Here is a 14,840-nt window from a genome sequence, read left to right on the forward strand (position 1 = left end):
TGACCAAACAAAAGAATGTAGCCTACTCTGGTCTTGTATGTTTACACAGGACACAACTATATTTCTACTGCCTATTTGCAACAAAAACACAGACAATCAAATCAAGCTCTATTGTCAAGAGCGAGAGGAAAACAACAGGGGCTTCTTGGGGAGGGTTTAATTGGGTGTAGTTAAAATATAAGACACTGTATTGCCACTGAATTACATCATCATTACATCATCATACAGAAAAGCAATGGTAATAAATCCATGCTTTCTATTTCATGTAATATTCGTACATAAATATATAAAATATAAAAATGCATTGTATTGATAACATAATTACATATTGACATGATTAGCTCCTATTTAGAGATTCAATAACAATTTTCATTGTTATCAATAAAAGAATCAGATCACAAAGAATTAGCAACATGTAATTTGTAGCACTGGCAGTGATGATGGCACAAATGGTCAATTACATCAACAATGTAACTGACATCAAAAGACATTAGAAGGAGATTGGCAATATGTACTTTGCATACTGGAGAACAAAGGGACAATGACACACTAAATAACAGGTGTCTTGAGGACATTGTTTTGGCAGCAGACGTGTTTTGAACGTAATTTATGCAATACACATACAGCCTAAATCAAAAGATGACATGAATTTCAATTAATTACAATATATTTACAGGTTCTACCAAAAAGATGCAAAATTACAGTAGGCCTACTGCAACACCATCCACTGTAGGAATACAAATTAGCCCAGAGCTTAATGCTTAGACTGTTTATTGGCAATAGGGCTGCAACTACCTTCTCACAAATTATTCTATCGATAATTTCTTTCGATTAATCGAATAATCAACATATTTTTTGTTTTTGTAGATCATTTTTTTATATCTACGATTCCATTAACCACTTGAGCGTTATTTTATACTGTATAATAGTGACATTAACATAGCCGATTTACAAGCTCACAATGTGCCGCAGTGTGACACGGTATGAGCTTGTAGATCTGATATTTTTTAAATGTTTACCCTTAACTAGTCTTAATAATATACATAGATTACCTACAAGAATATGTGGACTAATCCAATAAAACACAACATGACCCTTGGCAATGTGCTCAAGATGAATGTCGTTACTTAATTCATTTAAGTGCTAGAAGTCAAGTGTCAAACATGAGAACCATTCTTTTCCCACACAACTCATTCAGCAAAGGGTTAATAGAGACCTAACCAGTTTGACTTTCTGCTGGGGTGTGTCTTTCATCACGGTAACCCCACTCTCAAAAGAAGACAAAAAGGTGTGCTTGAAAGAGCCACATTGACTTCCTGCAAATGCAATTGCAATAAGTTTACAGTACTTGCTTGTGAAATGCACTTCCTTTGTCAGTGAAAAGCTTGACCTAATATCTTTATTGTTCTTATTCAATTAAAACCTCTTGGACGAGAAAGCTACCCTTCAATCAAGTTGACTGACATCCCTTGCAGGCGTTCAAGTCGGACACAGAGGAGGTGAAGAACACTCTTCAGGACAAAATCATCTAGGGACGGATTCCTCAAGCAAAGCTGTATAAACAGGGAAAAGATAAGAGTATACTCATCAGCACTCATTCCATGACGATATTGACACTAAACTATACTGTGTAACCTTTTCAATTAAACAAAAGTATACATTTTTTAAATATATAACGATATTTAATATATTTTGGTACAACAATAACCATTCCGCATAAACATGGTTTTTGACAATTTCTGAAAACACTATTTAGCATAATTATTGTGTCTGGAGTCTGGACCCAACACTCGCACATGACGCTGGAAATACACCGGAAATGCCAAAAGATGCAATGAATGAGTACATCAGATAACAGGAGTATTGTACAACGGGTGATGTGTCATGTATTCTCGACTTGCATGGCCCCAGAGTAGACAGGCACCAGTCTAGTATGTTTAAAAATAGACACCACCTGCATTTCTGTCTCTTCCAGGGATAACACTAAGATGTTTTACTTATTTTCAATATAATATTTTCTAAATCTGCATCCATTTTAATCTTTTCAGTAGCCTTGGTTTTATCTCAGACTTTGACAAAATGTTGTTATGGCTATATCATAACATTTCTTTTTTTCTTTTAAAATTTTTATCCCACGATTTTGTAACCCATTTTTCACCGGGTGTCAATTATCTAATGTAATCCTGGGCGCTACACTCCCGGACTGACCTCATGCTTCCTTTCTCTGCATGACGAGTCCAAGTCACTTCTTTTCACCTGACAGGGAGTTTCCCCAGTTGGACGTAGCGCATGGAAGGAACATGTAATTTAACCAGTTCCTTTCACCTCCATCAGGCGCCCTGGCTAGCCAGGGGGAGGCAGAATAGAGACCAGGATTACTGCATGTTTTTGTGAGGGTAACTACCCTAGGAGACACGGGGAGAACATGCAAACTCCACACAGAAAGGCCCTTTTGCCAACCCCACCTAGGGTATGGGCACTGATGACACGGAGGAGAGAACACGCCCCCAGCACCCACAACAGGAATCGAACCCAGGACCAGCTCTGCCGACTGCGCCACCGTGTCCCGTATCATAACATTTCTTAACAAAAGGTCATAGGTGAAATATTACGTTTCACTGCCAGTAGAGTGTTGCCATGACAACAAGCCACAGATGTCACCGTGAACGGGTGACTCTCGTCGAGCTGCACTGCCCTCGGTATCCCAGAATCCTCTTCTTTTCTTCCTAGGCGACCACGGGCCCCCTTTCCCCAGGTATACACCTCTCCTTCTGAGACAAGAGCAGAAAGAGAAAGAAAACATACTGGTCAGATTAGCCTGGGACGGCTTCCAATTTCGGGCTTTTGATCCGGTCGGGAGCGGATGGGCTCCTACATCATTTTGTATTCAAAACGGACTACAGTTTGGCAGGAAACACCAAATCGGAAACTGTTTTAACCCGTAACTACTTGCGCATGCGCTAACTGGGTTGAAACTGTTTCCGATTTGGTGTTTCCTGCCAAAGTGTAGTCCGTTTTGAATACAAAATGACGTAGGAGCCCATCCGGTCTAGACCGGATCAAACGGCCCGTTTAGTAAACGAAGACCAGGCTTTCCCCCAGCGGAAAGCCTGGTGACGCGAGGTTAGGTCAGATAGATGGACATTGCTCCCGCAGGATTCATACATCTATTCTACACAGAGACTGGGACTTCAGCTTTGGTGTGGCTGTCAGGGTGATCCATCAGTAACACAAACTGTGTGTGTGTGTGTGTGTGTGTGTGTGTGTGTGTGTGTGTGTGTGTGTGTGTGTGCGCGCGCGCGCGCGCGCGCGCGCGTGTGTGTGCGCGCGCGTGCGTGCGTGCGTGCGTGTGTGTGTGTGTATGTGTGTGTGTATTCTGTATATATAGTTATCTCAATTGTCCACCACTTACCAGATCCAATAGCTAAGGAGAACGCATCCCCACAAGCAGCCATGGTGATGCCATGTAACCCTGGCACGAGGTAGGGCACGCGGCTAGTACGTCGGGAACTACAGCCCATCTGTCCATGCTGATTACTGCCAAAGGTAAAGCACTGGCCCTTTTCTGGGCAAAGTAACAAAATGACATTACGCACAACCAACATAACCATGGGCAAAGAAAACACACGATTCACTGTAACCAGAGAGGCAACATGACATACTATATGTCTACTTTCAGAAAATACATTGCATGGATGTACTTGTGGAGGATGGTATGTATACCACAATGAAAACAAGCTTCAGCTTTTTTTTGTGTTGTTTAATTGTCATTAGACAAATGAAATAATAATAATAATGAGATATACAAGCTCACAACATACTGTATGTTGCAATACGACATGTGAGATGGCTATTTTCATTATTTTTGGAGCTGTGTGGAACACAAGCTCCCTATACGTGGCCGTGTGTGTGGGTCTGTCTGTCTGTCTGTCTGTCTCCGTGTCTGTCTGTCTGTCTGTCTGTAGCCTGCAGTAACCTTTTCTGACCACACATGTTAAGGGAGGGGCGCTGTTGCACACACAGACACACACACACACACACACACACACACACACACACACACACACACACACACACACACACACAGCTCCACTTCGAACAGAGGTTCAATTTTTAAATAGGGCATAAGTGACAAAAGAGAATATAATTTCACCTGTAACAGCAACAGAGTGGGATGTTCCAATGTCAATGTAGACAATCTTCTCTATGTTTAGTGGGGCTGACTGGACAGGGGTAAATGAGTGCAATTCTTCAACCTGGTCAGTGGGGCTCGGCTCCTCTCCAACATTTATCTTATCCAATCCCAGCTTGTTAAACCTGAGCACAACAAATTTTTAAATTCACCTGGGGTACTATGTACGTACGCACATGCACGCGCGCGCGCACACACACACACACACACACACACACACACACACACACACACACACACACACTAAGCCACTGGTATCTGAGCAATGCTGTCTCCACTTGGGGCTGACATACACCCTCTTACTCATAGGGCTCTACTTCCTGTCCCAAACCATAGTGAGTAAAAGATCGACAATGAGGTGTTTGTAATGGTGAAATAATGTTGCCTCACAGAATGTGCAAATACGAAAATGAAGACATACAATCCCTTTCAAACCTCCCATCAAATATACAATTGCCAGAAAGAAATAACAAAAGATGCATACCTGTTGCTTCCACAGGCCAGAATCTTGTACTGAGTGCCAATGATCATGGAGCAGTCGACGCCACACAAAACCTTCTGGGCCTCAAATTCCACAGGAACACACACCTGCTGGGGTGAGTTGTGGGAGTCTTGGGTGCCTAGGCCAAGGCGACCTTTGAGAGGAGGAACAGAAATCTGAACAATCAAGTCAAATGGAAAGTTTTCTCATATGCATTGCATCAGTGTCATAACAACATCACATAGAAAACACACACAAAAAACAGTGATTAAAAAGACAGCATGGCTCAATTACCATTGTCTCCTCTTCCCCAAGCAAATACTTCCCTTTCATTGGTCACTGCAAGCACATGGGAAGCACCACATGACACCTGAACCAGCTCATAGCCAAGCAGTGCTTCCACTATCTTGGGCTAGAGACGGAAAAAAACATGGAAAGTCTATATCAAGCTCCATCTCTGTGTCATAACTGATATCCATGACTAATATACCCAACCACCGTTATTCCAATAGACTATACAATTTATTATTCAAAATTGATCCTCCTCTCTCACTTCACTGCATATTGAAAAAGTAACATGCAGCTTCAATCATCCACAACTGTGAAACATAAATTACTACTTGAATGTATTATGTATGTGACAGATTGAATTAAATCATTCTTGCAGCCAGCTATCAAAATTACAATCTGAATGTGAGTAATAAACAACTTTGTGGAATTTATAATGATGAATTAAAGCCTGAATCACAAGGAATGTCTCAGCAGCAAGGAGTTTTATACTATGGCACCTATGAGCAGAAGCCAGAAGGTGATACTGTGAGGAAATTCTAGAAATAAGCAACAACTCACAAACTTTATTTCCCTCTAAATGGGTAGACATTTACCTGTATTACATCATTGAAATTGCCATGTCCTAGACAACCATTACTTCCACTTCCAAATGTCATGATAATACCTCTGTCTGCAAATTGACAATAAAAAGGGGATTAGACAGACTATTAGTTGGTGATTATTGTGTGGACCAACACATTGTCCATAATCCCTAAAAATGGAATACTAATCTGCCACAGTGATAAGTGTCAATGGGAGAGGTGATTAAGCGAGGAGAATGGTCCCTTAATTCTGTGTTATCTTCCTTCAATGATGGAGATGCTTCCTGGAGATGCATGCCTCTAAAAATGCATCACTATATGAAATCACACAGTACACCTTCACACTGAAAAATAATGTTCCATCTTGTTAAATGTATATATAAAAGGTTATTGCAGCCTCACTTTCCAAATCTATCTGTGCTACAGTGTGTAAAGGCAAAAACAAACACAAAGTATAAACACTGATTTCCAGTAGTAAAACCCCACACACTAGCATACTATATTGATGGCTATCCAAAGAGAGATGGTCTCTATACAAACCTGTCATGCAGGTGGTAAAGAGATCACCGCAGGACACAGACTTGATTGTGACTCCCGACTGACCCTCAAGAAAGCGTGAAATGAACTGAGGCTGCATCTGCTCCACCGCACCAGGCAGACTGGGCTCCCCAGATCCTACTGATGGAGCCTAAATGGGAAAATCCTTAGTTAATTTAACTCTGAACAAAACAAATGTATCCAAATGGACCATTGGTTACTTTCTGAGTCACAGATGGAGAAATAAACACTGCACCAAATAAATAAGCAGTTGTGAGGACAGAGCACATTGGAGAAATACACATTGTTGGTACAAATTGAAAGCCGTAAAGCTGCTATACACAGGAGAGTGACTAAAGCAAATATAAAAAGGTAATTGATTGATAATATCATAAAGCGTGGAAAGGGTTTGTCCAAACAAACAACTCCCAGAGCACACAAACCTCCCAGGTGATAAGTCGACCTGACTTTGTGACCCCCATCTTCTGAGTGCGGCCCAGGGACACCTGCAGCACCTCAGTGTTCAGCATGGGCAGACGGAGAGGCGTCGAAATGCCACTGCCCCACGTGTACACAGAGGACAGTGGGAGGGAGTGCACTTTTCCTGTTCCTAGACCTAGAATTACATCTAGATCAGCTAAGAACATACAGTAGCATGCATTTATAGTGTTAAATGTTCACCTACAGATGGACATTACTAACATCTGGATCTGTTGCCTGGCATTCTTCCCCCTGGTCTACCATGAGGACCCGAATGTACAGCAGAGAGCGGCTTCTCAATTCTAGAAAAGTAATACATAATAGTTAAAAGTACTTATTACGTAGTAGTGAAGAATACATATTATGTGCTTTGATTGCACATATGTTAAATCTAAATGTCACATATCCATGAGTACCACCTATTATTGTTCATAGTTAAATGAATTACCTCCGCATTTTCACATTGCCAATATCGGTGTAGAGATTAAGGAGGGGCCTGATACATATGGGGAGAGCCATGATTTCATTGAGCTGAGGCCGTTTGGATGGGTCTAGATTGAGCATGTTCAGGATGAGGTGTCTGAGCTCTGGGCTGTATCGGTCAGAAATTGGAGCAAAGGTACCACTCATGATCTTCAGAACCAGGGCAGGTAGATTCTGAAACATAAAGAGAAGTGGGCGCAACCTTAACAAATGGACAATAATGGATCAGTGTCATACTTGAAGATCTAATGCATGCAACAATAATAAAAAAAAAGGGATTTGGGATATTTAAGTTAAAAATCCAACCCACTTTAATTGAGATTAAAAATAGCACTTCAAAGATGAATGAATCAAGGATAAACGAAAATGTGAAAATACTGTGAAAGAAAATGTTTCAGTACAGCAGCTTCAAAGGCTCTCTTAAGGCTGGCTAGCTCATATAGCACGCAGCCTAGGGCCCAAATGTCACTCTTCTGATTATATGGCTTCCCTTCACACAGCTCAGGGGAGATGTAGCATGGAGTCCCAACCACCTAGGGGAAGACAAAATGGCATGTTGTGTCATGGGATATTATTAATCTTGGGTGTGTGTGAATGTTTGTGGCCGGAATTAAGTAACTACAGCAGAATTATATTCAAATTCACCCACTGTGTAAGCTTTGCTCTTGCTGACAAGGATTTTGGAGATTCCAAAGTCACCAATTTTGACAATCATCTGGTGCTTGTCAAGGAGAATGTTCTGTGTCTTCAGGTCCCTGTGCAAAATGAGTTTATTGTGCACATGGTAAAGGGCCAGTAAGATTTGAACAAAGAAGTGAAGGATGGTGTCTTCATCCAGCAAGGAGTTACAGCGCTTTTGTATATAATCAGCCAGCGTTCCACCTGCATGAAGTAACCACCAGAGCGAAAGATCAGGTTCTTCCCTGTGCAGTGTAATGTATAAGTTGCATTGTCATAGTAGCTCCTACAGTTACCAAATCACACATCCCCTGAAGCATCACAGCAGAAACTGACAAGCTACTGTATGTGATTACTTCTCGAGGAGTCGGACTAACAAGGAATATATGTCACAAGGGCAACACAGAGGTATGCAGCACCTACGGAACGATTACACTGGGAAAGGTGAGAACTGTGCACCGCAGCGTCATATTCACTGTTACATAACAAAGGAAAAGGGGGTGATGAAATAAGATATGACACAGGCCTTACCTGGTGCATACTCCATAGCTATCATGAGGGCTTTGTCCTCCAGGAAGTTCTCATAGTATTCAATAATATTTGGGTGGTTCAGTAGTTTCAGCACCTGACACTCATTCTGAGCTGCAAGGCGCTCGTCCCGTGACATCTGCTCCACTGGGATCTCCTTCAGGATCACAAAGGCCCCATCACCGCGCCTGCGGCACAGGTGTACTATCCTGTCACAGGAGAAAATAGAATCAGGTACTTAATACTTTTCTGACACTTGTTCACATAGTTCCATTAAGTTCAGTAAACGTCCCAGGTTGGCAAAGGGAGAGTAGTGCCCAGGGTGCACTTAACAATTGACACAGGGTGAAAAAGAAATGGGTTACAAAAATCATGGGATAAAAAAAATAATAATAATGAAAAAAGGTTTTGTAAATGCAAGCATAGCATTCTAATAGGTATGATTTGAGGAACAAATACTGATACACTGATCCTCTTTTCATTGACAAAATTCCAAAACTTCCATAATTTTCCAAAATCTCCCCCTGGACCTTGATCCATATAGGACACTTGACATGAGATGAAATGATGAACCCCATGGGGATGCAGCTAATGTCATCTCTGTGTAAATTCCATGACCTTTCCATAATATTCTGTCTTGCTAAAGAAAATAAATAAAAAGTATGAAATATAGGCTAATACAAGAAAAGCTTAAAATCTGATTAATAAAATGTGCCTATTACAATTTAGCAAAGAATAATAACTTTTATTTCAATTTTCATTGTACAATTAAAAAGCATTTCAAATTGAAAAGTATGAAAACATCTATACTAAACAAAAATCAAATGAGCTCTGTTGCAAATGGTAGCCTGTACAACAAAGCAACACACTGGGTATGGGTTACAACAATGTATCCTACAATTGCAATTAAGGCATTTCGCAGATGCATTACGGTTAAAACCATGGTTAAAACGAATAGCCCACTGACATACGACGCAGGTCGTAAAAAAGTATATTGTTTTAGTTCATTTCGTGAACTCGTGACAGCGGGCCAGAACAGTTGTCTTTCAGGGCGGTGTAGGCTAGCGTACAGCAAGAACTGACACATCACTTCAATTTGGGAAAGAAAAAGGACTTCAGAATGTTGTTTTGTTTCCGAAAATAACTCGATGACAGCACAATAATAAAGCTACACAAGCACAGTGTAATGAATTATCGTAAAACAAAATGTAAAAACAGCAAATTGATTCGCGGTTTACCCAAAGGCTCCTCTTCCAACAACTTTGATTTTCTCATACTTCTCCATCGCGCTCCATAGATGTACTAAATAAACATTTCCGTCGTCTCCAGGGCAACCCTTTCCTCCCCCTACATGAAGCAGCGAGGGACAAAAGTACGTACAGGAAATTGAGGAAAAGCCCAAATGTAGACCACTGGTTCCCAAACACTGGGTCGGGACCATACTCTATTGTCGGGACCCATTTGTGGGTCGCGGACACATTTTTATGGGTTCCTTTATATTTTTGTTTCCCACAAACAATTATTATTATTTCGAAACATTTTCAAAAAACATTCCCCAAAAAGAATTTTCACAAAAAAAAAAGGAAAAAAAGAAAAGAAAAAAGTAAATATGCAAAAGTAATTTCATTAATACATCAAACATATAATTTTCCAAATGTCTGTCTGTCTGAGTGTCTGTCTGAGTGAGTGTCTGTCACAGCGTTTCTCCTCAGTGGCTGGAACATTAGCATATGAACACAACTAACTATATATAACTAACTGTAATAGCATTTTTATGGTGTATCTACTATCTATTCTGCATCTAGCATGAGGCTTATCTATTCTGCATCTAGCATGAGGCAACATGTTTAACCAGCTGTGTGTGTGTGTGTGTGTGTGTGTGTGTGTGTGTGTGTGTGTGTGTGTGTGTGTGTGTGTGTGTGCGTGTGCGTGTGCGTGCGCGCGTGCACAGGGGGGTTGTCTGGCCCTGTTACAGATGTTGTCCAAAAATCATGCAGATCGGTATACAGTATCTCTGTAGCCATTAAACAAAACAGGTATTTCTTACATTGATGCTCCTACATACTGTATTATCATGTAAGCACCAGTTAAAGTTACTTTCCATCCCTCATATGTGTGCACAGTGCACACCCCATAACCCACACACTGCCCATCATTTCAGAGCTCATATCTTTGAACGGGTAAGGGCTAGTAAAATAAAAATCTAAGAAATCCCATAAATTAGAAAACAAATGAAGTAGTGAAAATAGCCGATCTACAATCTCACAATGAACTTGTAGATCTGCTTGTAGATCTGCTGTTTTCACTAGTTTGGGTCCCGGGGCCGGGCAAGTCTCATTTCTCTTTTGGGCCTTGAGCTAAAAGGTTTGGGAACCACTGATGTATGTATACGCTAGCTACACCTATACTATCAGGCCCCAGGCCAGGACCCAGACAGAAAGAGTTTTCATAGATTAGCTGAGTGAGTTATTACATTTTAGGCACACTCATAACTGGAACAAATGCCATTTTGCAATATAGCTAAATAGATTAAAATGAATAAAATATAACACTCACACTCTTTAGAACAGCTCAGTGACATATTTGGCCCTTTAAAGCTCAGTGACATATTTGGCCCTTTAAATAGCTCTGTTGACTGCATAGGACATACAATAATATCTGATTGATTGCAGCAGTCAGTGTCCAGGAATGCACTTTGTGTGGGCTAGCTAAAGCAGGTTGTACAGCGAAACTGATGATAAACTCTCAGGTATGTGGGCTACCTGTTAGGAAGAACTGCCTCTGTGCCTCAGCAGTCCAAGTCTCTCTTTATGAGAGCAGTGTGGTGGAAAGTAACTCAATAATTTTGAATTTTGTATTATTATTATTTATTTATTATCTTTTTCCCTTCAATTTTCTATTCTTTTACTTCTACTTCACTACATCTCAGAGTCAAATATTATACTTTTACTCCACTACAATTTGAAAACTTTAGTTACTTTAGTTACTTTGTAGATAGGCCTAGATTTTTTTACATTACATTTTTTTTTAGATTACAAAACCACTTCAGCCCTATATATATACTGTACATTTTGGCTATTTTCAAAAGATTTTTACAAAAGAAAAGTTGTGAATAATAAGCACTTTCTACTTTTGGTGCCTAATAACAGAGTATTTCTATGTTGCAGTATTGATACATTAACTTAAGTAAATAATGTGAGTACTTTTCCCACCACTGGTAACACTGTGTGACTCAGTTCAGTGTGTTGCTGACACATGCTGCTATATTCACATGGTATGAGGCGAGCTTACTGACAAAGATAATCATTGCATTGCATCATGGTGAAACCTCTTGAAGTTTGTGTAGAGTGTGTTGTGTGCGGGACTGGGAAAGTAAACTTATGTATGTTCAGCAGCATTGTCAATATTCAGTAGACTGGTTTTAATAAGCGCTTTATCAGCATTACTGACATGCTATTTGTAGATGTATTGTATGTAATAGACTGACTATGCTAAAGATATGATATTCATAATGTAAACTTATTTCATTTGTCTATCACCTTGGTAGTGATCCATGCATGCATGTCATTGGCATGATTACATCAAAATATTGTGCTGTTGCTGTCATAGTCTGCTCTCTGTGTCTGTACTGATTGCATAACACTGTTGCCTGCGTGCTGCCTGGACTCAATGTGGGGCATACAGTAAAACGTGTTCTGTGGGGCATTTTTCCTGAATAACAACACATTTTATTTCTTCAAGAAGGTGAGATAAGTTTCAATTTATTTCAGAGCCATAATTCATTACAGGCACAGCACATTATTGTTTTGACATATAACCACACATACCCAATCTGTTCAAAATACATTTAAAATGTAAATTTCAAAACACACTATTTTGACTAATAATGAGTTATAATCCCTAGTAAAGTAGTATACTACTTACAACCAAGGACTCAAATGGATTAACTATTTTCCTTCCACTACTCTCCAGACAGACCTATTATTGTTTGAGTTACATTTTGGCTCTAGCTGGCCCTCAATTAAACCAGAGCTTTTCTGTCAGAAGAGCCTTTTCTTTAAAGGCCTCAGGGGAAAGGTGTCACACTGTGATCAATACAATTCTGGAACACTGATGCACCATGATGTTCTTGTTTCTGGACACAACAATGTTTCACCTATTTGCTACTACAGAGACAGAGATGCAATACAGAACTTCAGCATATAGGCTAAATCTGTTCTAATGGGGTTAAAAGTCCCCGTTGATTTCATTCTCAAAATCTCAAGAATCTAGGACCTTAAAGCCCAATGCATAATATCTCACACGTTGAAGATACTAATTTTCAACTGAAATTATTATGTGATGCATATTAATAACGCCAATGCAACAATTATGCAGCAATCACTTTTGGGGACATGCAGCCAGGGGGGAAGTGTAAACTGTAAACGTGGTGAATGCATGGGGATGGTATGGGAAGTGGACAGATTGCACAAGTATCGCTATCGGTGATAAAAAACAAAACAAAGAGTGATATACCAGGACAAAAGCTTGGGTTCACTTCTCAGCCTTTGACGTCGGTGTGAAAGCTGAACTATATTACAAAAGAACCTCTGTGAAGTAACAATGAAACTGAATCTCTAGCTTCGTGTTACATTTCCCTCTTGAGAGCTACTTGCACTTACAGGATATAGATTCCTTAAAAATTCCATCTTTGCAAATTATATAGGCTAGTTGTAATGTATGTCATCTCACAATCTGTTTAGTAAAGTAATGGTAAAGGGCAAAGAAAAGAAAAGGCAGGCCTATTTATTGGGCCTGAAACATCGTATTGGAATCTGTATATTACGGTATAGTGACAGCATACATTGTCACAAATGCCACATTATTTATAGCACACACACACACACACACACACACACACACACACACACACACACACACACACACACACACACACACACACACACACACACACACACACACACACACACACACACACACACACACACACAGGAAGAGATAGAAGAGCAGAATCATTGGCAATCTATGTAGGACAAACAACATGCTAGATACATAACTGAATTGCATGCAGTCATTAATTGTATGCATTAGAAAAGGAAACACTGTCAGTTTTCACCTATAAAAGATACATGAGGATGTCATCTTTCCTTGAAGTATATACCCAATACCACCCCCAAGTGGTGTAGGATGAACTTCCAAGTTACTGAACTCCACAACAGAGCCATTGTCCTTATGGTCTTTTCTTCACATTAGGTTTTGCTGTCATCTGGTGGTGTGTCATTATCCCCTGGCATAGTAGGTATATATTTTGAACAATATTTGGGTCTTTGGGTCACCCCTTGTACAATCTGGCTAGCCATCTAAAAAAAAGTTCCTTTTCCTTTCTCTGCGTATCATCAGAGAGTCTGTTCTTGAGAGATTCTCATCCAGCTGCCCTGCCCTCATTTTGAGGTCACATATAATATAAGATGGAAAAACAACAATTGGTGAATTCTGGCTCAACTCAACGGTGTGCTAGTAACCGCCACAAAGCTACATTGCAAATGTATTATTTGATTTCCATTCCATTAGACTCAGTATGTGAAAGGAAAGGACCCATCAACAGTCAGGGCCTCATATTACATTTGATTATCACAGAGAGTCTCAATATTTGTTACCATAGATAGAAATTGTATAATCTGATCATTTCAACATTTTCTTTGAGGCCTACTGTTACAATGTATATTACTCCTGACATCCAAATGACATCAGATACTGATAAAAACAGTATATCAATGAGAAATTGTGCACTTTTTATGAAGACTATTAGATCCCAGCAAATGTTATTAATGTCAGACTGAAGACCAATATCAACTTTGCATGCACATTTGCAGTAGGTAAAGGAAGACGCTTTACGTTCAAATCAGCCTCATGGTGGTACTATACAAAGCTGCTTTACAAAAGCTGCTTTACATCACAACATATAACATACTGGTCTCAAGCCAACGTGTTGTTGTTATTTATATCAGGTCGCACTTGTTGGTGATGATGTCACCTAGAACGCTGCTCCTCATTGGCCAAGGGCCCTGCCTTTGAACTGTCTGTAATTTTTTTGCAGCGAATAAACTTGACCTACAGTATAAAGATTTTGTATAACATACTGGTCTCGCTTTTCAGCGAGTCCACAATTAGGGAAAAATCTACGTCTGTCTGTATGTGTGTGTGTCTGTGTTACACGTTTGTCTGCGCTGACATCATTCAATGGGAAAACCTTTGGGAAAACACACAGTGATGTCATCCAATGGGAAAACCCGATGTCATCAATCGGGTGATGACGTCATCATCACCATAAAAGCCAATTAAGGGACCAGCATTCTTGGTGACGTCACCATCAATAAGTGCGACCTGATATAAAAGTAAAGGGTGATGTCATAATATTGAGGCACACAGTATATAAGGGCCATGAGAGGGTCCGTCTTTGCCCGTAGCAGCATATGCCAGATGGGAATAGATGGGCATGTGTCCCATAAGCTTGAGGATTGGTGGATTGGTGGATTGATGAGCTTCACATGACACTTGGCCTGGCCAGACTATAAAAGTGGGCCAATTT

The 14,840-nt window shown here is 40.2% G+C and overlaps 1 protein-coding gene across 1 annotated transcript; it reads right to left on the reverse strand.

Moving 5' to 3' along the window:
• Positions 1–1,524: 1,524 nt before the first annotated feature.
• Positions 1,525–9,536, reverse strand: nek8 (NIMA-related kinase 8; the record flags this gene model as incomplete). The annotated part of the gene is made up of 15 exons (XM_080731049.1): positions 1,525–1,553; positions 2,613–2,771; positions 3,413–3,565; positions 4,154–4,317; positions 4,677–4,827; positions 4,968–5,085; positions 5,558–5,630; positions 6,082–6,233; positions 6,526–6,710; positions 6,785–6,864; positions 7,011–7,219; positions 7,447–7,578; positions 7,695–7,927; positions 8,255–8,460; positions 9,490–9,536. 15 exons carry the CDS (start codon positions 9,534–9,536, stop codon positions 1,525–1,527), a joined length of 2,091 nt encoding a protein of 696 aa, XP_080587175.1.
• Between the last annotated feature and the right edge of the window lie 5,304 nt (positions 9,537–14,840).

Source organism: Nannobrachium achirus, assembly GCF_963921795.1.
Source record: "Nannobrachium achirus genome assembly, chromosome: 8".
NCBI classification, from domain to species: Eukaryota; Metazoa; Chordata; class Actinopteri; order Myctophiformes; family Myctophidae; genus Nannobrachium; species Nannobrachium achirus.